The following is a 27886-nucleotide window of genomic DNA, read 5'->3' as shown; positions in this document are numbered from 1 at the left end:
GACTGAGTAACTGGGATTAAGATCACGGTTAAAAGCATGAGCTTTAGGGATGGACAGGTGTGGGTTCAAAGTTGAATCCACAACCCTGATTTTTTTCTACTTCCTGTCCTCGTGACTACAGACACTCCGTGTAACCACCCTGAGACGTTGAGTACCTGTAAAATGGAAATAAAACCAGCACCAGCTTCATTTTGCCAGGGTGAAATACATGATGCAGTACACCCCATGAGCCTTAAAAACTCCGTCACACGATATTTGCTTCTTTGTTTAGTGTATTGTGAACAAACTTAAGAGCTCCAGCCCACTAGTCGCCGAGGGCTCATCCTGTCGCCCCAAACTGTGCTGAGTGCTCTGCGGGGAAACGAGAGAACGATTGACTAAGGAGCTCTGGGAGGAACAGGACGTCCACATGAATAGAAGAGGAGGAGCTCGACAGAGCCAAGCCAGTGTTTCATAAAATGCTACGTTGAATGAGGCCAGAGATGAGAGGAATTGAAATTCCGGGCGGGAGGCTGCTTTGAGAAGTGAGGAAGTGCCCAGGATTTATTGAGCACTTATGCTGTGCTGGCTTCACAGGACTGGACCCTTGGTCCTTACCGTAGCCCTGGGAGGTGGACATTTTTACCCTCGTTTTACTCCCCAGCTGGCACGGAGGCTCCGACACGTGAAATGGCCTGCCCGGGGTCATCCAGGTAGAATAGGCTAGAGTTGGCCTTGGAGTCCGGGTGACGGGGGGCTGTGCTGACCCAGAAAGAGGGTAGGGCATGGAGAGGCTGAAGGGGCACGCTGTCCCTCGGTTTTGCTGCTTTATGTGCCCTGGGACTGTGCCCCACTAGGGAGACATTAGAAGTGCAGCCTGGGGCCTAGCGCTGGGCCAGCCAGGCCTGGCAAGCTATGGGCATCAGCGCCAGCCGGTCCTGGCAGGTGGAGACCACATTCAACTCCTGCTTTGCCACAGCCCAGCAGTGAAACCCGACACGCGTCTTGCCTCCACAAGGTGACAAACATTTGCCTTCTTATCAGGCTGGGCACATTCCATGGCCAAGTGGTCACCTGGGTTGCCCATCAGGGTAGATCCACTTTAGGTCATGTGTGCATTTGCATTGCTGCCTATCCTGTGAGTTTTGCATTTTTGAGAGTCTGGCCTGACCATACAGAGGCAGGCATCTGGGGTGTGCTGCTCGGCTGCTGCCCTCAGTGGATGAGATGGATGGCTTCCTGGGACAAGCGTGGAAGAGGACCTGGCTGTGCATCCTGCCCACCTTTCTTGGTTGTATGACCCAGGGCAGGTCACCTCACCTCTCTAGGCCTCAGCTTTCCTTACCAGAGGATGAGAATTGTTAAAAATACCTACCCTTAGTTTCATTTTGAATATCAGATATTATTAAGGATCTGCCTGACCTTGCTAGGTGCTCCATAAAACAAATAATTATTACTTTTAATGATAACTGCTGCTCTGGAATCTGGAGAGTTCTGAGCTCCAAAACAGTGCTCAGAAGGGAGTGGGCAGGGATGAATGCAAAAGTGTGGTGTTCCCACTCCTGGGCATCTATCTGGAGAAAACCATCATTCGAAAAGAGGCATGTACCCAGTGTTCATTGCAGTGCTATTCACAATAACCAAGGCCTGGAAGCAACCTAAATGCCCATTGACAGAGGAATGGATAAAGAAGATGTGGTACATTTATGCAGTGGAACATTACTCAGCCATAAAAAGAACAAAATGCCATTTGTAGCAAAACAAATGGACCTAGAGATTATGATACTAAGTGAAATAAGTCAGACAGAGAAAGACAAATATCATATGATATCACTTACATGTGGAATCTAATAAAAATGATACAAAAGAACTAATTTACAAAACAGAACTAGATTTACAGATTTCAAAATCAAGCTTATGGTTACCAAAGGAGAAATGTACAGGAAGGGATAAATTAAGTTTGGGATGAACATATACACACTACTATATATAAAATAGAGAGCTAATCAGGACCTACTGTATAGCACAGGGAGCTCTACTCCATATTCTGTAATAACCTATATGGGAAAAGAATCTGAAAATAATGGATATATATATATTCTGCACCTGAAATTAATACATTGTAAATCAACTATACTCCAATAAAAAAAAAAGAAAGAAGAAGAAGAAGAAAAAAAAGAGTGTGGTATGAGGCTGCCACAACAACTTGCTTGTGCAGACTCTGGGAGCCTCAGCTTCTAATCCTAACTGTGCGAGAGAATCTGAGCTGAGTTTGTGCTTGTGGAAATCCTGCACTGCGCTGGATCTCTCTGAAAGGCTCTGTGATTGGGGTTAAAACTTGGCTTCTACAGCGTCCTTGTTGGGCTGGAACTGGGCTTGAGGAGAGTTTAGTTCAAACGCATCACCCCACGGGGAGCTACAGCAATCATGCACAAATGCACGCCTGTATTTCTCATCCATCATATCCAGGCTCAGGGGAGAAAGAACACAGTATGTATCAGATGCACCTGCATGTAAACTACAGCTTGTCATCGTGTGACCTGGGGCAAGTCCCTCCACTTCTCTCAGCTTCTTGCACTTGTCAGGAGGGCTTCATCCCTCTCCCCTTCTCTCCCTTGGTGTTGACAAGAGCCCTGGGAGGTGGGCGTTAAGATGATGGATTACTGAGCAAACAAGCTTGCATCACTTAAGTGACTTGCCCAAGAGCCCTCGTCTGAGAAACCTAGGGTTAGAACATATGTTGCACCAGGCTTGAGCCTCTTGTGTTGAGCTTCACCCAGATCCTCCGGGACCCTCAGGAAGAAGTCCGGGGCCAGTGGTCCAATTTGAGATCCTGAGCTCCTCCTTAGCTTCTTACTCACTGTGTTTTTTCCAAACAAAACTCCTGTCCTCTGGTGAAACCGACTGGATATTTGCATAGCGTATCTCTGAGAACCATCTCAGGCCCAAACGCTGCTGTTTTATGAGAAGTTGGCTCATTACACGAGGCGCCCAGGGTCTGCAACATGGAGCAGATAGGGGAGGTTGACTGTTTCCAGGGCTTGTAAAAATCCTCCTGGCTATTGCCAAAAAGGCTCTAATGTTAGCTGCAAGGGGATTCTACAGAGACCTTTTGGGGGAGGGGATGTCTGGCTTTATAGAAAGTCACTGAAGAGGGGTTCCCATCATGGCTCAGCGGTTAACGAACCAGACTAGCATCCATGAGGACACAGGTTCGATCCCTGGCCTCGCTCAGTGGGTTAAGAAGATGGCGTTGCGTGAGCTGTGCTGTAGGTCACAGACGTGGCTCAGGTCAAGAGTGGTCCTGGTGTAGGCCGGTGGCTACAGCTCTAATTGGACCTCTAGCCTGGGAACCTCTGTATGGCACAGGTATGACCCTAAAAAGAGAGAAAGCCCCCCCCCCAAAAAAAGAGGAAGGAAAGTCACTGAAGAATAGTCTAGATTGCTTTGGATCAATTTAGTCCGAAATCAACTTTATTTTATTTTATTTTATTTTATTTGCCTTTTAGGGCCACGCCTGCGGCATATGGAGGTCCCCAGGCTGGGGTCAAATTGTAGCCACAGCCATAGCAATGCAGGATCCGAGCCATGTCTGCGACCTACACCACAGCTCACAGCAACACCAGATCCTTAACCCATTGAGCAAGGCCAGGGATCGAATCCTCAACCTTATGGTTCCCAGTCTGATTTGTTTCCACAACACCATGACAGGAACGCCTGAAATCAACTTTATTTTCAAAAGCCTGGTCCACCAGCCTACAGCTCTGAAGTCCCATGCAGGTGTACACAGTGCAGAGTGGGCTGAGATGATGGAGGGAGTTCTGGCAAATTCGATGTTCTTCTCTGAATTTCAAAAAGTGGAGTGACCCCTTAGAGATGGCAGACCTGTGGATCAGACAAAAATTTTATTTTCCCCAGCAAACGAAGGAACAATTCACAGTGGTTGGAGAAGCGGTGGCTTGTGTGGGTGGAACAACAACCTCAGCACCGTTTTCTCCACGTGACTTTACACTTGTCAACTGAGCATGTGGGAGCTGAGGGACATGATGGGAAGAGGAGCCATAAGACGGACTGCACTTGGCCAGGAGGGAGGATGGTCCCCACACCACACGGGGAGATGAGGTTGGGTAAGGAGGCCGGTGGTGGTTATAGGAGTCAGGCTGAGAGCTGGAGATACAGTGGTTTGATGGGCAGGTTTGGAGACAGCTGACTGGGGCTCCCAGCTGGCTGACCTCTTAGCTTCAGTCTTCTGGCCACGAGGTGGGTGCCATTCCCCCTCTTTATAGGCTCCATGTAAAGGGATTAGAGGACCAAGAGTACGCCTCAAAGTCTTCCTTGAAGCAGAGGTAACCCAGGTCTGCCCTTCCCAGCATCACAGGCTGCCAAACCCACCAGATCTCTCTTTGTATGTCCCTGCTTCTTCCTGGCTTATGGGGTGGGTTTTTCCCTTTTCCAAGAGGGGTCAGGGTGTTCTAGCATCCTCACTCTTATTCTCTTTCTTTCTTTTTTCTTTTTCTTTCTTTTTCTTTTTTTTTTTTTTTTTTTTTGTATTTTCTAGGGCCGCACCTGCAGCATACGGAGGTTCCCAGGCTAGGGGTCGAATCAGAGCTATAGCTGCCGGCCTACACCACAGCCACAGCAACGCCAGATCCGAGCCGTGTCTGTGACCTACACCACAGCTCATGGCACCACCGGATCCTTAACCCACTGAGCGAGGCCAGGGATAGAAGCTGCAACCTCATGGTTCCCTGTCAGATTCGTTAACCACTGAGCTGCGACGGGAACTCCAAAAATATATTTTTAATGTACACACAAAAAAACAGCATTTTATGAGTTCCCAGGATGAAACCAATTTTGAAGAGTTTTACTGAATGACTAGGATTTGTGTGTTTTGGTCACTAAATTGTAGCCCAGAGAGATCAAGGCACTTGATCTCTCAAGTGGTTCTACCACTTAATTGTCACAGAGCAATTAAGTGGTAGAACCAGAAATCAAACCCCGGTCTGCCTGGCTCCAGCGCTCGTGAGTCTGGGCCGTATTGCTTTGCGTGGGAAGCTGGATACCGGCTCTCCTTGGTGTTGGAAGGAGACAGAGGGAAGCGCATGCTCCTTTGTCCTGTTTCGGGAGTGGGAGGGAACGCGGAGACTCAGGCTCCGCTTGGCTAACCAGATCAGGAGGCTCCGTCCTGTCCTCCCCAGGGGGCCTCCTCCAGGTAATTAACCAGGTCTCGCACCCCCCTCCAATTCCCCCAGGAACAGGGAGGTGGGGGATGGCCTCCTCCAGCCATTCCCACTGCAGGGAGGGGAAGCCTCAGGCAAGAACAACCAAGTACATTGTAGCTTTGATCCTCCTGCAAACCCCTGCGCACACAGAGAACATTTTAGCCTTTTCAATTTCTTATTCACAAAGCTGCGTGAGTGTGTGCTTAAACCCTTGAAAGAGAAGTTTAAAGACACCACCTAGAAACTCCCCGCAGCCTGCGTCTATCTCTGCATGCGAAGCCTGTGGCAGAGGCTGCTTAGACCTGCCTGGCTCCTCGCATCCAGCTCGGACTGGCTGCACCCAGTCCTCAGGAGGAGAGCAGGGGTCAGGAGCCGGACGGTTCTAATCGTCCACACCCATCTGTGCAGGCCCTCAGCCCACTGCTGCCCTGGGCCCAGACTCCAGTTAGAGTTCAAACGGAGGTCCTGGCTGTGTTTTTCTGTCTCAAGTAAAGGCTGGAGCTCAGAGAGGTTTACTCAGGCAGGTGAGGGGCTCTGGCCAAGAAGGAGATGGGCTGGGCCCACCTGCAACGCCCTCCGCTGGCTGTGCTGCATTTGATGGACAGAGTGGTTGGAGGCTGGTTGCCACCAAGGAAGGAGACAGTTCTCTGGCTCACTCAGGCCCCAAAGCACATAAAATGGAGACACAGGAGTTCCCACTGTAGCTCCGTGGGGTAAGAACCCGACATGGTGTCTGTGAGGATTCGGGTTACATCCCTGGCCTCTTTCATTTGGCTAAGGACCTGGTGTTGCCGTGAGCTTCGGTGTAGGTCAAAGATGCAGCTTGGATCTAGCATTGCTATGGCTGTGGTGTAGACCGGCAGCTGCAGCTCCGATTGGACTCCTAGCCTGGGAACCTCCATATGCAGCCCTAAAAAGACTTGGGACACAGAACCGCATAGAAAGTGGGTGAGCACTCCCACCCGCCTGGCTCAGACCTCAGTGGAGGTGGGAAGAATGTTCCCCAGAGAGCTTGGCAGGAGGGTGTCTGAACGAGACTGACGGTGTGTCGCAGCCACTGAATGTCCCTTTGCCACATGAAGGAAGCCAAGGGAACCACACAGAGAGGAGGTCAAAGGATATGGGAATGTCCATGTGAGGTTGGGCCCGAGATCCCTCCAGGCCAGAATTCTCTGATGGTAATAACTACGATGGCAGGCTGGGTACCCTTGGCCAGGCCCTTTGCTTTTTATGAAACTTTAAAAAATGTCTGTCAATAATCTAATGAGGTTGGGGAGTTCCGGTTGTGGCACCACAGAAGAACCAGACTAGTATCCATGAGGATGCGGGTTTGATTCCTGGCCTCACTCAGTGGGTTAAGGGTCTGGCATTGCTGTGGCTGTGGTGTAGGCTGGCAGCTGTAGCTCCGATTCAATCTGGGAATCGGATTCAACCTCCGATTCTAGCCTGGGAACTTCCCTATGCTGAGAGTGCGGCCTAAAATACTATAAATAAATAAATAAATAAATAAACAAATATCTAATGAGGCTGGAAGGGCTACCGAAGGTTGTATTTTCTGTTTGCCCCTTAAAGGGACCTAAACAGTTAGGCACGTGTCCCCTCTAGCTCTTGGTCCCCCCCTTCAGTAGTTCAGCCTTGACCTGCGCAGTGATGATCTTCCCTCCAGAAAGACAGAGTGGCCTTGGACAAGTCACTTTGACACTCTAGACTCAGTTTCCTCACCTGTGAAATGAGGGTAGATTGGACCAAACTACTAGTTCTCACCCTTGACTCTGCATTTGGATCTTCTGGAGACGTTTTAAAAACACACGAATGCTTATTTCATTGACACCCCACACACACACTTACAACCAATAAATGCATGCTTGTAAAAATGGCGAAAACTGCATAAATCTGTAGTCTAGTTAACAGCATTGTACCAAATGTCACCTTTTGCTGTTGTTTTGCAGTTGTTTAAAATGGCCCTCACCACTGAAGGAAACTGGGTGAAAGGTACATAGGATTCTAAGTACTATTTTTGCAACTTCCTGTAATTAGAAAAAAAAAAATCCTAAGGCCCACATTCTACCCCAGAGATTGTGTTTCATTGGTCTGGGGCTTGGACATCAATGTTTTTTTTTAAAACCTTCTGTGGTGATTGTAATACGCAGCCAGGGTTGAGAACTCCTCAACTAGACAGTGTCTGGGTCCCTTTCCAGCCCTAAAATATTATCAGACAAATTAATCTCAACCCTTCCTGAAACTATTTAAATGTTAAACTTGTAGGGGTAATTTTTTTTTCTTTTTTATTACCTACTGTGTAAATGCGTTCCTATTGTCCGAAAGTTACCCCTTGTCTGATCCAAGCTCTATCCTCTTTCACTTTCAGGCATTGTCATCCTCTAACTGTAACTTGGAACTGCTGCTGCTAATCGAGGCCTTTTCCTCCATGGCCACCCGCCACGCACTGGCTGCAGATCACTTCCTGTTTCCCCTGGACCACAAGCCCCTGCCTTTGAGGCTGCCAACTCCGCACAGGTCTCAGCAGAGAAGGGTGAATCAGGCAGGTTTCCCATTAAAGTCTCTTCACTTTATTCTCTGTATTTCCACTCCAAGCCCTATGGGGAACCAGACTTTCTGGAACCCCTGGGGTTAACCAACAGGAATTACGATGTGGGAGGGAAAGATTCAAACATAATGCTGAATAAGACTCTGCTTGGCGTCTAAAGGAAAAGCACCTCAAAATCAACCTTTCCCAGGGATCCCACTTGCTTGAGGTTGCATCCAGTTCTTTTTTTTTTTTTTTTTTTTTTTTTTTTTAGCTATTTCTTGGGCCGCTCCCGCGGCATATGGAGGTTCCCAGGCTAGGGGTCTAATCAGAGCTCTAGCCACGAGCCTACGCCAGAGCCACAGCAACGCAGGATCTGAGCCGCGTCTGCGACCTACACCACAGCTCATGGCAACGCTGGATCGTTAACCCACTGAGCAAGGGCAGGGACCGAACCAGCAACCTCATGGTTCCTAGTCGGATTCGTTAACCACTGCGCCACGACGGGAACTCCTGCATCCAGTTCTTATTCTAGATCCCCTGTCCTCGGACAAACCTTCTTTTTAGAGGACCCCTCCTTTGCACAATCACAGTGAAATTGTCACCTTACCCACCTTTAGGGATCGGGTCACCAACATACAAATCGATCTCTTCTGGTCATGAGGACAGTCCTAGGACTTGAGTAACATCCAACAGAGCTCGTCTCAAAATCTGGCTTATTCGACCTCACATCACACAGCACAGGAGGGAAGTGGGCTTCGGCAGGACAGCCCCACGTGAGTCTGGTCTGGTGAATGTCTCTTCTTTCCTCCTCATCACCCAGGCAGCAATGAATAGACGTCACTCACAATACACAGTGCGTGCGTGTGCGCACACACGCAATACACAACATACACATTTTCCAAGGACCAATGGCATGATCTCTCTGTATTAAGCCAGAGAAATTATTTTCTAAATGGACACAGAATCCTGCCCTCAGTGAGTCTTAAGTTTCATCATTATGCAGAGCTGTGTCCACTCGGATTTGGTCATCCTCCAGCTGCTACATCCTGCCCAGAGGCCTATTGGAGCATAAGAAATGGGTGTACTTTCCCTGCCCTTTAAGCACAGCGCCCCTTAGCCCAGAATGGGCCCCCCATTGTTTCTATACTAAAATCTAGTCACTAGGACATTGCGATACCCCCCCCACCCCCCACCCCAGGACAAAATCCTATTTCTTAGGCCGGGCATCTACCTCCCGGGAGGCAGTGTTGGGGGTGATTTTCCTGAGCAGTACTGCCACCATTGTGCAGGGGATTTAGGAATGATTGTAAATCCATGTTTATTTTAATCTATAATATTCACAATTTTCACAAGAGTGTTTGAGGATTTAGGAATGATTGTAAATCCATGTTTATTTTAATCTATAATACTCACAATTTTCACAGCTTTGATTCTGACTCTTTTTGGCCTTCATCTTTCTAGATGGAATGATGGTTTGTTTTTTGTTTTTTGTTGTCTTTTGTCTTTTTAGGGCTGCTGGCCTATACCACAGCCACAGCAATGTGGGATCTGAGCCAAATCTGTGACCTACACCACAGCTCATGGCAATGCCAGATCCTTAACCCAATGAGCAAGGCCAGGGATCGAATCCCCATCCTCGTGGATGCTAGTCGGGTTTGTTAACCACTGAGCCCTGGTGGGAACTCCTGAATGATGGTTTTTAAAAACACTTTGTATCAAATAGTAGCCCCGCATCTCCACACCTCCACCCCTCCTCATCCCTGCCCCAGGCTCTGTCATTCCAGTTGTCCTTATCTGGACCTTGCTCTCTGATGTCCACCTGCAGTTTAGGCCAGCAGCCAAATGGCACTGCTCTGGGCCCTTGCCTGAGGCACTAGTTTTCAAATGTTTACTACTTTAAACTTTGTCTCTTCTTATCTCTCTCAAACAAGGCTTTACCCCCGAATGTAAATTTCCCAAGAGTTCGAAAATCAGTCCAAGCCCATCCTTCCAGTTTTAATTTTTTAAAATCACATCCTCTTCTAAAGTTTTGACTGGATCTTTGAAGCCGTGTTTTCAGTCTTGCACACAGTAAACACTTAATCCATATTTTTTATTAGTCTCGCTAATGGTTCTACATAGCAAAAGCAATCATTCATTTGAACTTCCATTTGCCATCTTATTAAATGCCTCTGTGGTATGAGGAACTGGGTCCACCTATGACTTTTAGGGCAAAAGATCAAATTCCACAAAAATTATTCCTCCAGGCCTAAGGCATGGAAACATTTTGAGACCATTGGAAGTTCTAACTGTGGCATTGGCCAAGCTATATTGAACAACTCTGATCCTGATTTATAGATAGTGTGACCTTGGGCAAGTTGTTTAATCTCTCCAAGCAGCAGAAACATGAGACCCATAATAGCATCTATCTTGTGGGGTTGTTTGAAGATTAAACGAGATCATACCCACTGCACTGACCCATAGAAAGAACTTACCCATGTAAGCTAGGATTATAGTGCTTCTGGGTCCTCCAAGGGCACAACCCAGACTGCGAATATGTCCGTGTTCATCGCCATGCACAGCAGCTCTATTAGCTCTTGTCTCACATTTTAATTTATTTATTTAAAAATTTTTTTTAAATTTCTCACAGCCACAGCTGCGGCATAAGAAAGTTCCCAGGTTAGGGGTCAAATCAGAGCTGCAGCTGCCAGCCTACACCACAGCCACAGCTACACCAGATCTGAGTTGCATCTGTGACCTACACCAAAGCTCGCGGTAATGCCAGATCTCTAATCCCCCTTTGCCAGGCCAGGGATCAAACCTGCATCTTCATGGATACTAGTTGGGTTCTTAACCTGCTGAGCCACAATGAGAACCCCTCTTGTCTCACTTTTTTTTTTTTTTGTCTTTTTGCCAATTTCTTAGGCTGCTCCCCCAGCATATGGAGATTCCCAGGCTAGGGGTCAAATCAGAGCTGTAGCCGCTGGCCTACACCAGAGCCACAGCAACGTGGGATCCAAGCCTCGTCTGTGACCTATACCACAGCTCACGGCAATGCAGGATCCTTAACCCACTGAGCGAGGCCAGGGATTGAACCCAAAACCTCATGGTTCCTAGTCAGACTCATTAACCACTGAGCCACGACGGGAACTCCTGTCTCACATTTTTAAATGAAACTTTTTGCACACTAGATTTAGGGAAAACTAAAGGGCATATGAAGAAAGAAGCCTTGGGGAGGTAGAAGGGGCTCTATGTGAGAGCTGCAAGATCAGCCATTCAGAAGGCAGAGGATGGAAGAGAAGAATTAAAAAAAATATATATATAGTGGCCTCCAGCAGAGAGAAATTGTGGTTCTAACCACCGGACATCTATGGGTTCCCTGCTATTTGTCCCTTTGGGACAGCTGCCGGGGGTGGGGCCGAGGGTGTGCAGGGGCTTTGGGCTGTGTCAACAGACATTTGTTTCAACATGCCAGTTTCAATTTGGTTTGAAACTATTAAAAATTTTGTTTTATTGGCATCTCAGAAAGACAGTAATTGTTCTGTTCCACTGGCACATCTACCCCATGAGGCAGGTTGCGACTTGTCCTGTTTGCTCAAGACTTAGTGGAGTCCCAGGGTGGGGACAATCAGACAGTGTCCTTTGGAAAGCAAATCTGTCTCCTAATTGAAAGAAAGAAGCCTGCGGAGGTGGCGGTTGGTCAGCTTCTTCCCCTCGGGCGCCAGGGTGGGGGATTCTGGCAGCTCTTGTGCTCGTCATCTCTGTATTCTGGGGACCGTCCCACCCATCTGGGGAGCTCTGGCTACTTGTGATGGGAACACATCTTTGTGTGTCCAGGGAAGCTGGGGTTTAATGGAGACTGATTCCCCAGATTCCTGGACAGCCTTCCACAAATGGCCAAACTTTTCACCACTGGAGAATAGGAAGGCTTTGGTGTTTTTCAAATCTAGGCTCAGGCACTTATTGGCTGGGTGACTTAATGTCTCTGAGCCTCAGACTCCCCGTTTGCCATCAATGTTGTTATGGAGATTAAATGAGATGATGTGTGAGAAAAACTTTAGACAGTTCTAGCACACAGGTCTCTGAAAATGGTAGCTGTGGCCAGTGCCAATGGGACCAGCATTCTGCTATTGTGCTGAAGCTTAGCATGTGGAAAATGTCCCAAGGCTTCACTGAGGGATGAAGCTCTGTGCCTTAGTGCTCTCAGCAAACAGGATTTAGCGGTGTAGCCTAGATAGGGAGCCATGTAACTCCTCTTCACCTTGAAAGAGAGTTGGCCTTGTTCAAACAGATGAATCAGAGGCAGTCAACCTCAAATTCAGTTGTAAACAACACAGACAATCCTAGCCATCAATCTATAAACATGAGCGATGCATATTTAAGGACCTCAGGCAGAGATTTAGAAATATAATAAAGAATTCTAACCTTTGTGGCCGCATGGTAGCTCTCAAAAAAAATCAAGTGTTTGCCCCCAAAGTTCACAAAACAGGGTTTTGGAAATGTGTGAGAATTATCTATAGGTAAACATTGCTGTGGGTAAGATATGCTTTGGGGTCACAGTCACCTTTCATTGACTCCTGTTAGATAGGAGAAACTAACAATTCAGAAATGTCTTTCTCTGATGTTCCTCAAGATGTGCAGCCTCTGTTTAGAGGTAAGTCTGACTTTCCCTCTTTGGCCATCACAGCTGTGCGTACCCTCCATTTCCCCGGGAGCCCAGGCACATTGTCACCGCATGAAAACCCCTGTCAATTCACAGACAAGCGAGATGAAATACTGGAGGGTGATTAGTGATTGATGGATATTATTCAGACCGATAGGGGAACGACGATTGGAAAAATTTTTAAAAAGCAGCCAACTTTTAATGATACAAAATTATTTATTAGTTTAAAAAAAACTAGCCTTTGTTCGTTACACAGGAAAGTAAAACAATGGTATGTTCCCTACATGAATTTTAACTGAAAGCAGACAAAGTAGGAGTGGCACTAGGAATGGCTCTGGGGACTTCCTCTTCATGCCTAAAGTAGTGTCGGAAAATTGAAAATGGTGACAGGTACCCCTGTGCCTGCGTCATCTTGTTACCGGGCTGAACATTTTGAGTTGTCCTCGAGAGATGGTAAAAAATGGCCAGAGGCATGCCAAGGTTCCCAGTTAATGTCCTTGCTATTAACTATAGCAGGTGTCCCAGTTTGTTTCCCTCTTGTAGAAATCGCTGCCTGCTGTCGCTGAGGGAGCGAAGGTCACACAGTCTGTGCTGGGGTAGGAAAAATACTCGGAAGCTCGGAGGGGGTCCAGGTGCTCGGCCTCGCAGGATGCACAGCAGCAGACCGAGGCAGGGGCGGTGGAGAAGCAGTCGTACTGGGCGTGCACGGGCAGGGGAGGGTACAGGTAGTCTTCTGAGGGGTAGCCGCAGTTTCTGGGGTCCAGAGAAGGCGGAGAGCCGTAATTCTCCGGAGCACACGCAGGGAGCTGAGCAGGAGAGTAACTACAGTCTAAGGAACCGGAGAGCGTGGAGGAATCCGAAGGCGATCCTGGGGTCTAGAGAGATGCAAACCAGGGAACAAAAAGCTTGATAACTTAGATAAGATTCAATGTACTGAATAGAGTGGATTTATTCCCTCCGCGTTAAGAACATGAGGGGTGGGAAAAAACCGTACAACAAAACACTCAAGGCAAGTCTGCAGAGGTAATTGTACTTTCTGACTGTGTGATTTCATGACACCGCACTCTATATTTACCTCTTTCTTTCCCAACAATACATTGCCTTGCTTCGATGGCTTCCTTTGTTATGAGCGTACTTGAGAGAGGATGCTTTGTTCTTAAACCACAAGATTCCATTGTGCTTCAAGTCACCTGCGTATCAAATCCTGCTGTGGGCCACAATATAAGCCGCAGGTGGCACCCAGAAGGTTTCTCCACACCCCTGACTGTGGAGAACAAGGTGAATACGCCTAGGAAGGACCTGGATCATCAAGCAGCCCAGGTCTGGGAGAGTCCATGTCTCGAAACTACTGTTACAGCTCCAGTCTTGTACCCTACAGAAAAAGGTACCTTCTGCTTCCTCTTGAGCAGGTCTGCAGGTCTTCCTGAGAAAGCCTAACTTGGAAGCTTGGAAGAGAAGTGGATGGACTGGGGCCCTGGATGTGGACTTAATTTCTTATCCCCTTAAAACTTAGATACCGACACAGATTTTTGACAAACCGAAAGATAAAAGTATTTACATTAAAAAGAAATCCATTTAAAGGGTTAAACCATCGGAGCATGTAAAAGAGTTTCAGCAACTGGTGTCTATCAATGGAAACCTTCCTCCATTTTAAGTGAGGACACATTTTCAGACATGTGAGGTGCACGAAGAACAGACAACCCAAGTGTCGTTAAGTATTAGGGCTCCTGTTTTTTTTCTTAAACCAACTCTCTCAGACCCAAATGAGCTCTTGTGCCTGTGCCAGACCCAAACAACCAGTTCATAGAGTCAATTCAGAGTCAAAAATAAAACAAAAAGAACCCTCATCAGATGACAATTTGTCCTGTGTTGACACAGCCTTAATTCCACTTGCTAGAACGCAAAAATCCAAGGGCTATCATTTAAATCAGTGATTTCCAATGAGGAGATGTCTCAACTTTACAGTTTTAAAGGCATTCACTGAGTATTACTGGGAAATCTCTTTTTATTGCCACACACCAAGGTACTTGGGTACGACCGGCTTGGGGAAGTCATAATTACGTGTGTACCCAGAGCTTCTTGCCCTTCTGTGTGTGGCTGTTTCTGCCTCCATTAAGTTTTCCATGGCTCCCTGGATGATTTCCCTGTGGATAGTGTCTGTACGATTTCTCATGAGATGATGCAAACTCTCTGCCTATAATAAGCTATAATAGGTTTTGTAAAGAACTGAGATAAGTTACCAGGCTCTGGTTGAAGCAGAAAGGGGCAGCCTGGAAGCTGTCTGGGAAACAGTGGGGAGTACTTTGCATGGAAGTGAGTGAAGGGTCCGGGTGTGTCTCTGCCTGAAGGTAGGAATCGAAGATCTGGTCGAGGCAGCTTGGGTTTTCTTCACAAGAAACACAACTGGAGAATTCTCGGGGCTGGAAATAATTGGGCATGGAAGGAATTGGTTCAGGCTCAAAATACAGTCCTAGAAGAAAAGGGAAAAGGACAGATTTTTGTTTAAAAAATGCACTTCCAGATGTGAATGAAGTATGGTTTTATATGCCGAATATTTACTATATCTAAGGGGAAAGGGGGCTTAAGAAGTTTGAGAAAAGTAAACAGGCAAGCGATTGGGATTTTTCAGTTGCCTTAGCTAATTCAAGTGCAGTGAAATGAATCTGGTTAGTAATGTAGGAACTGGCCAGGCCAGAAGCAAAGAATGGTGATCTCACCTCTGTCCAACCATCCCAGTCAAGCGCAAGCATCCACTCTCTACTTTCTTGGACTATCGAGCGCCAATAACCGGCCCCTACCTTCAGTCCAAGGGCACCTCATCTTTCAGAAGTGACTTACAGAGGTGCTTGAGGCTTTAAGAAAACATTTGATGCCATGGGAAATAATTCTCCTGATCTAGGGTTAACTGCTTACTTAAACTTTTCACACTTACTCAGTAACTTACATTATGAGGAGTATTGCCAATGGCAACGTGCATGAGAAACACAGAAAACAGAAACGGGGAGTACAAATTCCTACTGCTTGCTTTATATTACGGAAAGCAAAAATGTTTCCTTCGTGAACGTGGTAAACAAGATCATGGAGTTAAAAGGAGGTGTTAAATCCCAAAGCGGAATAATTCTGAAAACATGACTCCTTTCCTTGCTAACTACTAAGAGCCTTTGTTTCTAACTACTGTCCTTAAATGCTCAAAGAAGACAGGCGGAGAGTGTTTCCCCCGGAGGAAGGCCAGGACTCTGGAGTTTCTGTGGTCTCGAGGCTCCTTTAAAGTTTAGGTAAATTGGCACCTTCAGCGGGGAGCTTCCCATTGCACAGGTTTCCTTATATATGACCTGCCTAAACTCTGAGCCCTTGAGTGGCATAGGTAGGAGTGTTTATGTAATAGAGTTAGTCCTAATGGGCTGAGAAAACTTATACTTGTTTGAACTGCTTTCTGGGAAGAGAGAAAAGAAGGGGGAGGGAAGCCCCTGTCGGCTAGACACTAAATGAAACAAGGGCAAAGGCATTATTCTAGGGCCTCAGGATGTTCTGTGTTCCATCTAGCAGTACATTCAAAAAAGATAATAGGTCTCTGGAAACAGTGCTGATCTTTGAATCAAGTTTAGTTACATGGAGATGAGGACCTGGAACAAAGGGGAAGTACAAGCTCTTGGGACAGAGCAGAGAGCAGGAACAGACAGTGCAGAAATGAGGACAAAATGTTGCATTTGTTTCCTCTCTGGGCTTCCATCTGGAGTCACCATGCCTTTTTTTCACCTTCTGATTGGTTGGATTCCAATTAAATGGTGGTGCCTATCTGAACCCCTGAATCAAGCACTGAAAGGCTGGCAAGATAGACTTTTCTTAGTGTTTTTGAGGGAATTGTAAGGCTGGCTCTACTGACCTGAGGGAGATGGTGAGTCTGGATCTGCAAGGTGGACACTGGTGCCTCCGGACAGCTGTGAAAGCAAGAATATGACCACAGAGCAAAGTGAAATAGAAGTTCTGTGAAAGGAAAGCTAAGACATTTTGACGTGAACCATGTTGCCTTCTGCGCTAAGGTAAGCCAGAGTCTTTTCTTCTTAAAATACTCACTGTTGTCAAACACAACCAAAGTTGTATTTGACTAAGATTCAATTTTATTTTTGCTTGGGGATTTTTTTCTAATATCAGATTCTCCCACTTAAATTGTAAAGGTTATTAATTTTGAACAAAATAAATGAGTTTATATTACAGAAATTAACAGTTCAAGAAAACTCAGGAAAGGGCCTTTCTATTAAATTCTTTAAAATGAATGAGGACTAAGATTTACTTAATCCAACTAGCTATAACTTTGTCAATCACCTTCCTCAAAATTTTCATACATCAGCTTCCTCTGGTGACTGATAGCCGTAGAAATCGGTTTCCCCCAAAGGACACAATTCCTAATTTTGTTCATCCCAGACAGCTAAAAACATTCACATGTTCTAACTAGCTATGAAACGTTCAAATAGAAAATATTTTCGAGTTGGAGTCCGTGAACTGGAGCTCATCTCTATTCTGGTTAGGGGATGGGAAATAGCACTTTGTAAGTTTTTTACTATTTTCTATAAAAGTTGCTTTTTTCACAATGACAGTTAAATACCTGAAATTTTGGAGACTGTTTCTTCTAACTATTCAAAGTAAAGCAGCCCGTGTCTTCCAGTTAAATTGATTAACTGTACAAGTAATTTAGGCCTTTTTTTTTTTTTTTTTCTTTAGGTTTCTGGTGGTGCCTTTAAAGTTTAAAGGGACCAGCACTGCGCTGAGAGTCTGAGTGAGGAAGCAGAGCTCAGCACACCTCTCCGCTGGCTTGCAGGGTATACTCACTCCAGCACATCAAGCCACCGGGGACTGCACGGCCAGCCGCTGCTCAAACAGGAGGTGGTGTTAATTTTGAAAATGATCCACGCTGTAATGTCATGAACCAGGAAGCTGGAAGCCTTCACCAGCTCTTTATGCAAATATTTGGCTGCAGCTTGAGCTCAAGCACTTGGAAGGAATGGGTTTGAAAAACCCGGCTTCATTGTGGAGCTCTCAGTAAGCCCAGGCCTCCCCGGGAACGGTCTGTTTGTAGGCCTCCCCAGGTTATCTCCCTCAGGTATGTTTACAATATCCTACTTGATATTATCTTTCTAGTCATGGGTTCCCTCACTTACTTTGCTGCAAGAATACAAAGAAAGACTTCTCTCTCTTAGATTTCCAACAGCACCAAAATCCCAAATCTACAATTTATAAAAACGCACCAAGGCTGTTTAAAGAAAAAAAAATTAGTGGTCGAAAAAACGCTAAATTATATCTTTGGATAAGTACTAACTTTAAGTTTCCCTTTATCCTAAAGGTAGGAGGTGGGTGTGCGCACGCGTGTACATGTATGAGGCTGTTTGTAAACGGATCCGGCTGAAGTTCAGTTTCTAAACCAAATTTACAAATCTGGCATGCACATGTTTCTCCTGGCTCCTGGCCCTGTTTTGAGACCCTAACATTTGTCTCAATTCAGGACTGCCTTCTTAAAATTTCAAACTGCATATTGCTCTGACTTTATGACAAATGATGACACATTTCTTCCTGCTTCCCGTATTTGATAACATTAACTCTTTCCTTGACTTAAAGCTTTCCAGAGACATCCTTCAACCACTGAACAAATCGGAGATGATCTCGGGTTAGACCAGAAGCAGCTGTGCACACCCCCTGCTAACTGTCACCTATGCATACTGAGTATACCTCAGAGCTGTCCTAGGCCCCCAGGTCCTTCTGTTGGTTCCCAGAGAGGGATGCTACATCTGGCTCTCGTAATTAAATCATCCCTCTATTACTCCTCTGTGCCTGGGAGGCTCTGGGTGGAGAGAATCTTCCTGAGAGCAAAGTAGGGTTCGCTTTGCTCTGCCTGTTCCTGCAAGGCACGGGTTCAGAAGAACGGCTTGAATTTTTCTCAGGGAGGAATTCAGAAAAGCTTAGAGAAGTCACATTGCTTTGGGGAACAGATAATGGTCAGATACACAAGTGAAATGTTTCAGCCTTGCTTTCATCCCAGCAGTTAACTAACAGAAACAGTGGCCAAGCCAATCAGTAAGAGGCCAAGAGTAATAAAATTGCCATGTGCTGGTGGGGCTTCTCCAGGTGTAGAGTTGGTACCAAAGCTCCTTAAAGAGAGATTGCATTTTGTTAGGAACATCTTGATGAATTTTTTTTTTTTTTGGTAATACTAGTATTTCCCAGTTCCCTTGTTCCTGGTTTTATTAATTTTGTAATAATCTCTGAACTGAAAGGATTGATAGTTGAGGCTTCCAGGCTCCTGCTCTGCACTGCTGTATCTGCAGAAAGATGAATTTAGGCAGCCAATCGGTGGGAAGATTTCTTTTTTAATATTAAAACTAAGAAGACCTTGGTCCTACTTTTTGCCCTGACATTAGTAACTGCAAGACTTTGAACTTCAGCACTGATAGAGGCATATAGATCCCTGGATCTGCTTTCCTCCCTGGCTGTTATAAGAGCTAAAAGAAATAGTGAGTGTGCCAAAATGCTTTAAACCATTGGAAAATCCTCTACAAAAGGAAGGATGTTTTATGGTGTTAGCTGAAAATTCTGCATAGAAAGTATTCACTTCTGCAGATGTCAGTGTGTGTTGTACAAGCCATCTTACAGCAAAGCCCACACCAGAGCACTGAGCTCTGAGCAAAGGGCGTGAATGAACATTACTGAGTAGCTGGCTTTCAATCCCTGGTTGAAATTTGATTTTAGTTACTTTTCACAAATAATAATGATAGCTAATACCTGTCGAGTGCTTTCTAAGCGGAAAGCACTCTTCTAAGTGCTTATGTGTGATAACTCGTCTAATCCTCACAAAATCCCACATCTCCAATTTGAAGATGAGGAAACTTCGAGACCGAATAACTTGCTGGAGGAGTCACACCATGGAGGACTTGAGGTCTGAACTTAATTCACTAGTTCTAGAACCTGTGTTCACCACTCCTATGGCATTTGCCTCTGCCCTCAGAGGCCCGTTTCATGAAGTTGAGCATTGCACACAAACAGTACCAGACACAAAAACTGCTGTGAAACAGATGCCAATAAGCTGGACACAGGACCAGTCCTAACACTAGCAACATAGGCCCCATCCATCACAGCCAACATCCACACCCAGCCCAACCCAATGGTGATCAAGGGCACTGCACTCATCAATGAAGCGCCCCTTCTAGTTTATTGGTTCTGCTGCTACCCTGCGCACTCTCGGTAGGTAGTACCATCTGCTCCAGGATGTACATAAAGTGGCAGGGCACACTTACACGTGCCCAGATCAATCTCGTGATAACCTGGAAGTGCTTAAGGCTTCATTACATCTTAAGGAGGTGGTTCTATATTCCAAGCTGTCTCCTCTGAGGATACATGGCCCCCTTCAGCTGGGACATTTCACTGCCTGGTGACTTACAGATCAAAGACCTCAGAGGCTGGGTTCCAGAAGAGTGAAGAGGGAGGGGGGATGTTCCACAGATACTCTCTCCTTGAAGGGCTCCCGAAAAGGAAGTTTCCGGGAGAGATTTTCTTTGCGGATGAGAGGGCACACATACGCTGTCTTCCTGCAGAATAACAGCCTACTTACCTGCTGCCTGCTCCTCTCTCTGCAATGGACCAACACCCTCTAATACTCAAGTATGATCAGACAGGGAGGGGCTCCTCCAAATCCTGAGCCCCACAGCACACCCCAGCTCTTCTCTGTGAGGTCCTGTGGTGAACTGGGAAGAAGGTGGGCTCGGAAGTTACAAGAACTGCTGAGGAAGCCCAGGCCTGGGGATGGCAACTGGGCCTAGGGTGGCCTTCTACACCCTCCCAGACACAGGGCTGCGGGAAGTTGGACGCGAGTTGGGACGAAGCGAAGGGGTGATGCTTACAGTTCCCCCTGAGGCTGCCTGGTGCGCCCTTCTTTGCTGCAGCAGCTCCTTCACGGTGATCTTCACCCGGACACCTTGATACACCTTAGGTTTTTCTGGGGAAAGGCAACCGAGTCAGTGATCAAGTGTGACGTCTGGGTGTCAGGCTGGGGTGTGGGGGGAGGTGGTGGGGGGTGTGGGAGGTGGTGGTGGGGGGTCTTCTTTACAAACCGTGGCACCTGAGGCCAGGTGCCTAGGTCTGGAGAATGCGAAAAGCACACTCAAAGACAGATGGGAAAGAAATCCAGATTTCTCAGACTCACAAGGACAAGAGAGACTGTGGGCAGGTTTCAGGGTCCGTGTGGAAACAAAACCTATGGAAATCTGTGAGGCCACCCTCCCCAGGCTGGGCCCTATCCCCAGACCAATAGCACAGAGGTTCATGTGCTCAGAAATGTGCAGACCAGACGAGGGGAGCCCACCCCCTTGGCTGAGTTAGGGAAACCTGGGCTGTGGGCGAGGAGAGGATGTTAGGAACCTGGGATGGGGCCGAGCACCAGAACAGCTGCTCCAGCCCACCCCACTCCCGCTCCAGGGGAAGCTCGGAGCCCCTTCCTGCTCCACCAGGCCAGATGTGGTTTCTGGGGATCCTCTGACATCTACAGGCTCTTGGCCTGGAAGCCGGCCCGGCCCCGAGGCAGCCTCGTCCTTGGGCTGGTGAGAGACCCGCTAGACAGACCCCGGTAAAGGGATGAAGCCCGAGAGCTCCCGCCCTCTCAGTCTTTTTTCTTTTTTCTCAGTCTGCTTTCTCTCCCTCGGCCCCTTTCTCCCCGCCTTTCCCCCTCTCCATCTTTCCCTCCTCCCACCTTAGGCCCAGCTCCCGCTCGCCCCTCTTCCCCTCTCTCCCCACCCCCTCCCTTTCTGGGGCCGGCATTTCCCCGCGGCGCACGGAGGCTCCGAGTGGAGTCCGCGCAGCGCGAGCTCCGGAAAGCGTCGGGGGCCACGGAGGGTCGCGCTCTCGGCCGGGAGGCCGCCCTTCGGAAGGGGCCGCCCCCGGGGCTGGCGGAGCCGCGCCGGGCTGCCCGGCTTGCGGGAGAGGCCGGGCGCGCCCGAGGGGAGGCGGGGAGGGCGTGCTGCGCCCCGGGAGCGGCCCGGCGGAGCTGCGGTGAGTAGGTCTGGCTGGGCCCTCGTTGGTGGCGGGAGTGGCCGCGGAAGCCCAGCGCCGCGACTCCGGCCCTGACCTCGACCCTGCAGGGAGCGCTGGGGAGCCGCGCGGGGAGGGGCGGGCCGCGCGATCACCGGGGGCGCCAGGCCACAGTGCCGGGCCGCCAGCGCCTCGCCTGGTCACTGCGGAGACCGCAGCAAGACAGCAGGGAGCCCCCCGGGCCGGGTCGGCAGCTAGGGGTTCCCCCCGGAAAGGAAGTCTCGCCGTCGGTCGCCCGGATCCAGGGAATCCCGCGCCTGCCTAGCAAGCCAGGGGGGCGCGCCCTCTCCGCGATCCAGAGTCTCCCCGCGACTACTTCGCGGGATCCGCCGCCCCGGTGGGCTCCGGGTGCGGCCCCGGATCCGCACAGGGACCGCCACGGCTCAGCTCTGAGCGGCCGGCGCGCCCGGCCGGCGTCCCGGGCTCACCGTGAGCCTCTGGCTCCCCCCGCCGCCGCTGCTGGGCGCGCAGAGTCCGCGCTGCGAAGTCCCAGGGTCACAGCTGTGGCCAAGCTTAAGGCCGGTGGTGGACCCGGCTACTCGGAGGTTGTAGCGGCCAACTGGGCCTCAGGGCCTCTGCCCTGGGGAGCAGGCGCCGAATGGGAGCGGCCGCAGAGTGGCCCGTGCCCTCGGGATCCCCAGCTCCCACTTGCAGGCCCTGACTTTGTGCCTCTCTGTTCCATGCAGGAAAAGCCCTGGGAATTCACCCGGATCAAAATGCCCCTCGCCCGTGTGACCCGTGACCCTACCCCAGGAGAAGCAGCCGAGTTACCCGACATCGTGGTCAGCAGAAGCTGGGTTGGTGACTGGATGCTGCAGCTGCAGGGACTCTGCGCCTGGGAGTGCTCCTGTGCAGGGGGAGAGGCAGAGATGCAACATTTTTAAAGTTTCACAAAGCATCCAGCTGCACCCAGGTTCCTGGAGCAGGAGACAAACAGAATTAATGTTTTATACCTTCGGGTATAGGTTTGAGTTTTTTCCCCCTCATGCCAAGTATTTAAAACCTCTAGAAACCCATGATTTGACAATCAATGATTGCGCGATACTTTCAATTTGAATATTCAAAGGCTTAACAAAATGGACTATCTTCTGCAGAAATCCTGCACACAGGCACCCCACAGAGAGTCCACAGAAACAGGGAGTGAGACCCCTTTGGGTCCTGACCCTTGCTTTTACTGTATTTTGAGCATTTTGTCCACCTTCCTGCAGACAGAGCAGGGGTGCTCAAAGGTTGTGTGTATTTCTGCCTCAAAGGCAGCTTGGGAAGCCTTAAGTGACTTGGGCTGCCCTTCATGACCACCTGAGCCAGGCTGACAGGGCTGACTGAGTCCCACCTCCCCAGCCTCTGTTTTAAGGGAAAACCTCAGATTTGGGGGAGTAAACATGGCAGCTGGTAGGTATGGCCCTGCAAGGAGTCGCTCTGGGCCCCGGTTGCAGGCCCAGGGCCTGCAGAGCCTTTAGCTCTGTGCCTCATCCCCTCCTGGCCCCGCCTGGCCACGTGCTAGCTTCCCTCCCCTTTCTTCGGCTCTCCGTCTGGGCCCCAGACACTGGAGTTTCAGTACAGCAAGACTGCCTGTTAAGACCCTTTGCCCCTCCCCAAGGATCTGGGGATGTCTGTGAGGCCTCACCCCCTAGAGAGTTCCTGAGGCTGGGGTTCCTTCTTGATAGAGTTTCCTTTTCTCCCTCTTCCTCCCTCTAGATCCATCCCTGCCTTTTTGCTGCAGGAGCCTGTGTTGAGAAACCATGATAAGCTTAGCTCCTGCTCCTTCTAGCTGGAGGGACCTAGATTTGGGCTCAGGCCTTCACATGTTGGGTGAGAGGTGGGGAGGGGTTTGAGGTCAGAGCCCCCCTGGGTCCAGGCCTGAGCCCCTCACAAATGGCCTGGGTTGTGCTGGGTTATGTTCTCCCATCCGTCACTGAGCCTCTTCTCTGTGATTTGGAAGCTGGAGAAGACAAGAGAGGTCCGGCGAGGGAGTGAGCGCCAAGCCAGATCCTCTCCTGGCCCCCAAGGGGAGGCAGGGTGGGGTTCCCTTCCAAACAAGCCAAGACATCCCCATGTTGCCAGGCCCAGGCCATGGTTATAGGCCTCTGTTCTTTGCTCCCTGAACTTTCTGAAATGCCAAAAGTGGAGCTGAGCCCCACAGGCCACCAGTAAAACACCCGGGTACCCTGGAATGTGTCGGATACAGGATGGAGCCCACAGAGATGGGAGAGAGGGGCCCTCTGAGGGTGACAAAACAGAGTCTGTGATGGATCGGAATTGTCTGGCAACGGAAGCCAGGCCTCTGGGGGAGGGGATCAGGGCTGGGAACACTTGAGGTGACACCTGGAAGTAGGCATGGGGTGTGTCTCTCCCCAGCCCTGCTGGAATCTGGCAGCTTCTGGAGCCTCTTTCTCCAAAGGCATTGAGCCCGCATCCTGAGTGTCCCTGATGGACTTTAGGACCAGGCTCGTGAGGAGGAGACGGCCACGGGGACTCCCAGAGCCCCTCTCTCCCTTCTCCCTGCTCTGTGGTGCCCAGGCCCTGCTCCTTCTGAAGGAACAGTGAGCAAAACAGTGGAGAATTAGGGACAGTCTCTTGTCTTCATAGCTTCTTCCGTAACTTCTTTCCTCTTTTGATCTCCTTTTCGTTTTACCCTTACTTTTTGGTTTGCTTTCCCTTTGTCCTTTCTGTTTATTTTTTCCCAATTTTCTTTTACTCTGTCTCTTCTTGTCACAGCTTTCCTCCATTTCACCTCCTCATTGCTGTTTTTCTCCCTGGCTTTCCGAGTGTGTCTGTTTTCCCACGTTCTGGGATGCAGTCTCGTTGGTTTGGGCTTAGTCTCCCTCCTAAGCGCTCCTTTCATGGGGGGATGGACAGGGATGGCAGGAGGCCAGCGAGCGCCCTGGGCAGCATCACTGAGATTGATGCTGATGACTGGCTGTCTGGAAGAGAAGGCAGGCAGGGCTGGGACGGAGGCGAGCTCCTTGGAAGTCCCAGCATCTATAGAGATCGCAAAGACCTCTTTGTCCCTTCTTCCAGAAGCCTCTGTCCAAACCAGGGCTGCAGCTCTGGGGGCTTCTACCTGGGCTTCTGCTGCTGGATGCACGTTCCATGCTGTGGCTAGTCAGCCACTTCAGAGCACTGGGTTTCCTTAGGACCGAGCCCTGATTTAAGAAAAAAGCCCCCTCGTTTTTAGCCCAGCATTAAAGGGTTTGGTTCCTGCTGTTTCTATCATTTCAAAGCCCCAGCACAGGTATTTAAGAGCCAACTGCCACGCTTGTGGGGGTGAGGGAGGCTCTTTCTAGTTGGGTCCTGTGGAGCCTCCCTGTGGATGCGCATGTGTCATGAGGCCTGGAGCCGCCAGGTTGACTCCGAGACCCCATCAAATGGGATGTTCTTCTAGAGTTCGTCCTTTATTGAGTGTTTATTGCATGTCACATGTCACGCATGGGCTTGTGGAGCCTACCCACTCTACAGATGAGGAACCAGGCTCAGAGGAGTGAGCAGTGTGACCGAAGTTACTGAGCCTGTCTGTAGCCGGGTTGGGAATCCCACTTTGATAAATCCGATACTTAACCCTTACTCTGAACTATCATTGTTTTCCTGCTAAACTTTTATAGCAGAGGCTTTCAAATTTGGGGGACTTCAACCCACAGTCAGAATTTCATTTTATATGTTCACATCCTATATATATTTATAAAACAAACTTTTCACGGAACAATGTACCCCTATATCTCTGGAGTATTCTAAAATTTTCTATTCTGTTCCATCTTTTGCACTGCATTCTATTTATGAAAAATCTTGGTTGGTTGGGAGTCACTGAGGTAATGTCATGACTCACTAATGGGTCACGACTAACACTGGAAAATACTGCCTGTGAGACATGCAAACCCTTTTGTTGGTGTTGTGCTGCTGAGCCGCTTGTGCTATCTGTGGACTGTGGACTGGATAGGGCCGTGGACTGGAGAGCACTCTGAACCCTGGGCAACTGAGAAGAAGAGGTGGCTGCAGGGCAGGGGTGCTGTTAATTATGCTAATGACAGCTTGTGCTTCTCAGACTGGGAACTGTCCTCTTTCACTGGGGGCCTGGTCACCTGAGGGGCATGCCCTGAGGGCCCTATCATCTCTCCAGGTTTTCTTTCCTCCCTCTCTCCTTTCTTTCTTTCTTTCTTTCTTTCTTTCTTTCTTTCTTTCTTTCTTTCTTTCTTTCTTTCTTTCTTTCTTTCTTTCTTTCTTTCTTTCTTTCTTTCTTTTTTTCTTTCTTTCTTTCTTTCTTTCTTTCCTTCCTTCCTTCCTTCCTTCCTTCCTTCCTTCCTTCCTTCCTTTCTTTCTCTTTCTTTACATTTTAGGGCCAAAGGTGCTGCATATGGAGGTCCCCAGGCAAGGGGAGCTGCAACACTGGATCAGAGCCACATCTGCGACCTACGCTGCAGCTTGGGGCAATACCAGGTTCTTAACCCACTGAGTGAGGCCAGGGATCACTCACCTGCATACTCCTGGAGATGTTGGCTTCTTAACCTATGGGAACTTCTGGGGTTTTAATAAAGACTTAAAAAAAAAAAAAAAAAAAAAAGAAGAAGTTGTGGTCTTTCAACAGACTTTAGCAGGCCCGCTTGCTTCCAACTAAAATATAGGGTCCTAGAGTTCCCATCGTGGCTCAGCAGAAATGAATCTGACTAGCATCCATGAGGACTCAGGTTGGATCCCTGGCCTCGCTCAGTGAGTTAAGGATCCAGCACTGCTCTGAGCTGTGGTATAGGTTGCAGATGTGGCTCGGATCCTGCATTACTGTGCCTGTGGTGTAGGCCTGCAGCTACAGCTCCGATTTGACTTCTAGCCTGGGAACCTCCGTATGCCACGGGTGCAGCCCTAAAAAGACAAAATAAATAAATAAAATAAAACATCGGGTCCTGTTGTTTGGATGTTGGAAGAGATCTTTGCGGGGCTGAGACAGACTTGGAGTGTTTTTCCAACCTCCCTCCTCGTGGTGGTCCACACAGGCCCCCTGCACTTCTTGGCTGAGCTGTCAGCTCATGGATGAGTGTGGAGGAAATGGGAGCTCAAGGATTGTCAGGCAGCCTGTGCTACTGTTGGGCTGATCATACCTAATGATCACTGGCTAAGCCAAAATTCAATGCAGAGCATTAGATGAGCACCATCTGTGTACCAGGCCTGGTATCACGCAGCAGGAATACAAAGACAGTCCTGCTTTCTTGTGTCAACAGCTCGGTGAGTAGCATGCGTATGGGCTCTCCCACTTTCCCACCACCTCTGCTCCAGGGTGCTCTGTTTCTTTATTCATTGGTTCATTCCTTGATTCATCCATTCAAGAAGTACATACTGGAGTTCCCGTCGTGGCGCAGTGGTTAACGAATCCGACTAGGAACCATGAGGTTGCGGGTTTGGTCCCTGCCCTTGCTCAGTGGGTTAAGGATCCGGCGTTGCCGTGAGCTGTGGTGTAGATTGCAGACGTGGCTCGGATCCTGCGTTGCTGTGGCTCCGGCGTAGGCCGGTGGCTATAGCTCCGATTCGACCCCTAGCCTGGGAACCTCCATATGCCGCAGGAGCGGCCCAAAGAAATAGCAAAAACACACACACACACACACAAAAGAAGTACATACTGATTATCTGCTCTGACCAGGCCCACGGCTAAGCCCAGGAAGTTATCACTCCTCGCTCCACCCCACCCCAAGCCTTCTCTCTTTGAGGTTCACCATCAGAAGTTTCTCTCCTTCTTCATATGTTATAGTATTTCAAATCTCTGAGCCGCGGAGCTCAGAAACCCTTTAGTTTGCTGTTGACCTTCTTAAATGTCCCTCAGCACCAGATTATGGGGAAAAGAATACGTTTCCTTTTAAAGTTTTAAATTGAATGTTTTAGCTGAAATTTTTTGGCAGGCTTTTGTATGCAAATGACATTGCAAAGCCTTATATTTTCCCCCCAAAGTAGGAGATTTTATTAAATTAGACACATTTGACACATGAATATGAAAAGACTTTCAGTGTAAGAAAAAGGGGGAGTTTATTGCCTGTGAATTTGACTATGGCTCTAAATTCTCTTTATTAATGCAAAGTTCTTTTGTCATTCTGACTGGGGAACACTGTTACCAAACCTAGCGGGAATATCAAGTTCCAAAAACGTGGAGGAAACAAGTACTTACTGGGCCCAGTGTGGATGTTTGGTCCATGTGAAAATGACCAGGAGAACTATTTGATGAAGGATATTTAACATTTATGGTAAGTCAGTTTCTTCCCATAAAACCGATTCCAAATTTTTACTTTAAGAGACTTTCAGGAGTTCCCGTTGTGGCATAGTGTAAATGAATCTGACTAGTATCCATAAGGATGAGGGTTCAATTTCTGGCCTCGCTCAGTGGGTTAAGGAGCTGGCATTGCTGTGAGCTGTGGTATAGGTCGCAGATGCGGCTGGGATCCCACGTTGCTGTGGCTCTGGCGTAGGCTG

The 27886-nt window shown here is 48.6% G+C and overlaps 1 protein-coding gene and 1 non-coding gene across 4 annotated transcripts in view; one reads left to right on the top strand and one right to left on the bottom strand.

The window, feature by feature from the left end:
* Nucleotides 1-25997, top strand: part of LOC106507828 (uncharacterized) — a 29408-nt gene extending 3411 nt beyond the window's left edge. The window contains exons 2-5 of the transcript XR_014815255.1: nucleotides 7570-7743; nucleotides 9242-16413; nucleotides 17093-17471; nucleotides 22129-25997. This is a non-coding gene — a transcript (uncharacterized LOC106507828). The remainder of the gene's footprint in view (nucleotides 1-7569; nucleotides 7744-9241; nucleotides 16414-17092; nucleotides 17472-22128) is intronic.
* On the bottom strand, nucleotides 12570-22235 carry POU2AF3 (POU class 2 homeobox associating factor 3). Of its 3 annotated transcripts, none has more exons than XM_084976031.1 (5): nucleotides 22214-22235; nucleotides 20260-20354; nucleotides 16257-16311; nucleotides 14614-14843; nucleotides 12570-13248 (listed from the first exon to the last, which is right to left on the bottom strand). In XM_084976031.1, exons 1-5 carry the CDS (start codon nucleotides 22218-22220, stop codon nucleotides 12877-12879), a joined length of 759 nt encoding a protein of 252 aa, XP_084832157.1. In that variant the 5' UTR covers nucleotides 22221-22235; the 3' UTR covers nucleotides 12570-12876. The 3 variants fall into 3 exon arrangements, with proteins under 3 accessions (XP_084832157.1, XP_084832156.1, XP_020918418.1); XM_084976030.1 differs by lacking the exon at nucleotides 22214-22235 and adding an exon at nucleotides 21871-22003; XM_021062759.2 differs by lacking the exon at nucleotides 22214-22235 and adding an exon at nucleotides 20562-21522.
* Nucleotides 25998-27886: the final 1889 nt, after the last annotated feature.

Source organism: Sus scrofa, chromosome 9, assembly GCF_054392235.1.
Source record: "Sus scrofa isolate SSC_HxYL_T2T_F1_AM1 chromosome 9, Sscrofa_HxYL_maternal_Yorkshire_Landrace_v2.0, whole genome shotgun sequence".
NCBI classification, from domain to species: domain Eukaryota; kingdom Metazoa; phylum Chordata; class Mammalia; order Artiodactyla; family Suidae; genus Sus; species Sus scrofa.
Note: the sequence above shows the minus strand (reverse complement) of the source record. Positions and strands in the feature narration are given on the sequence as shown.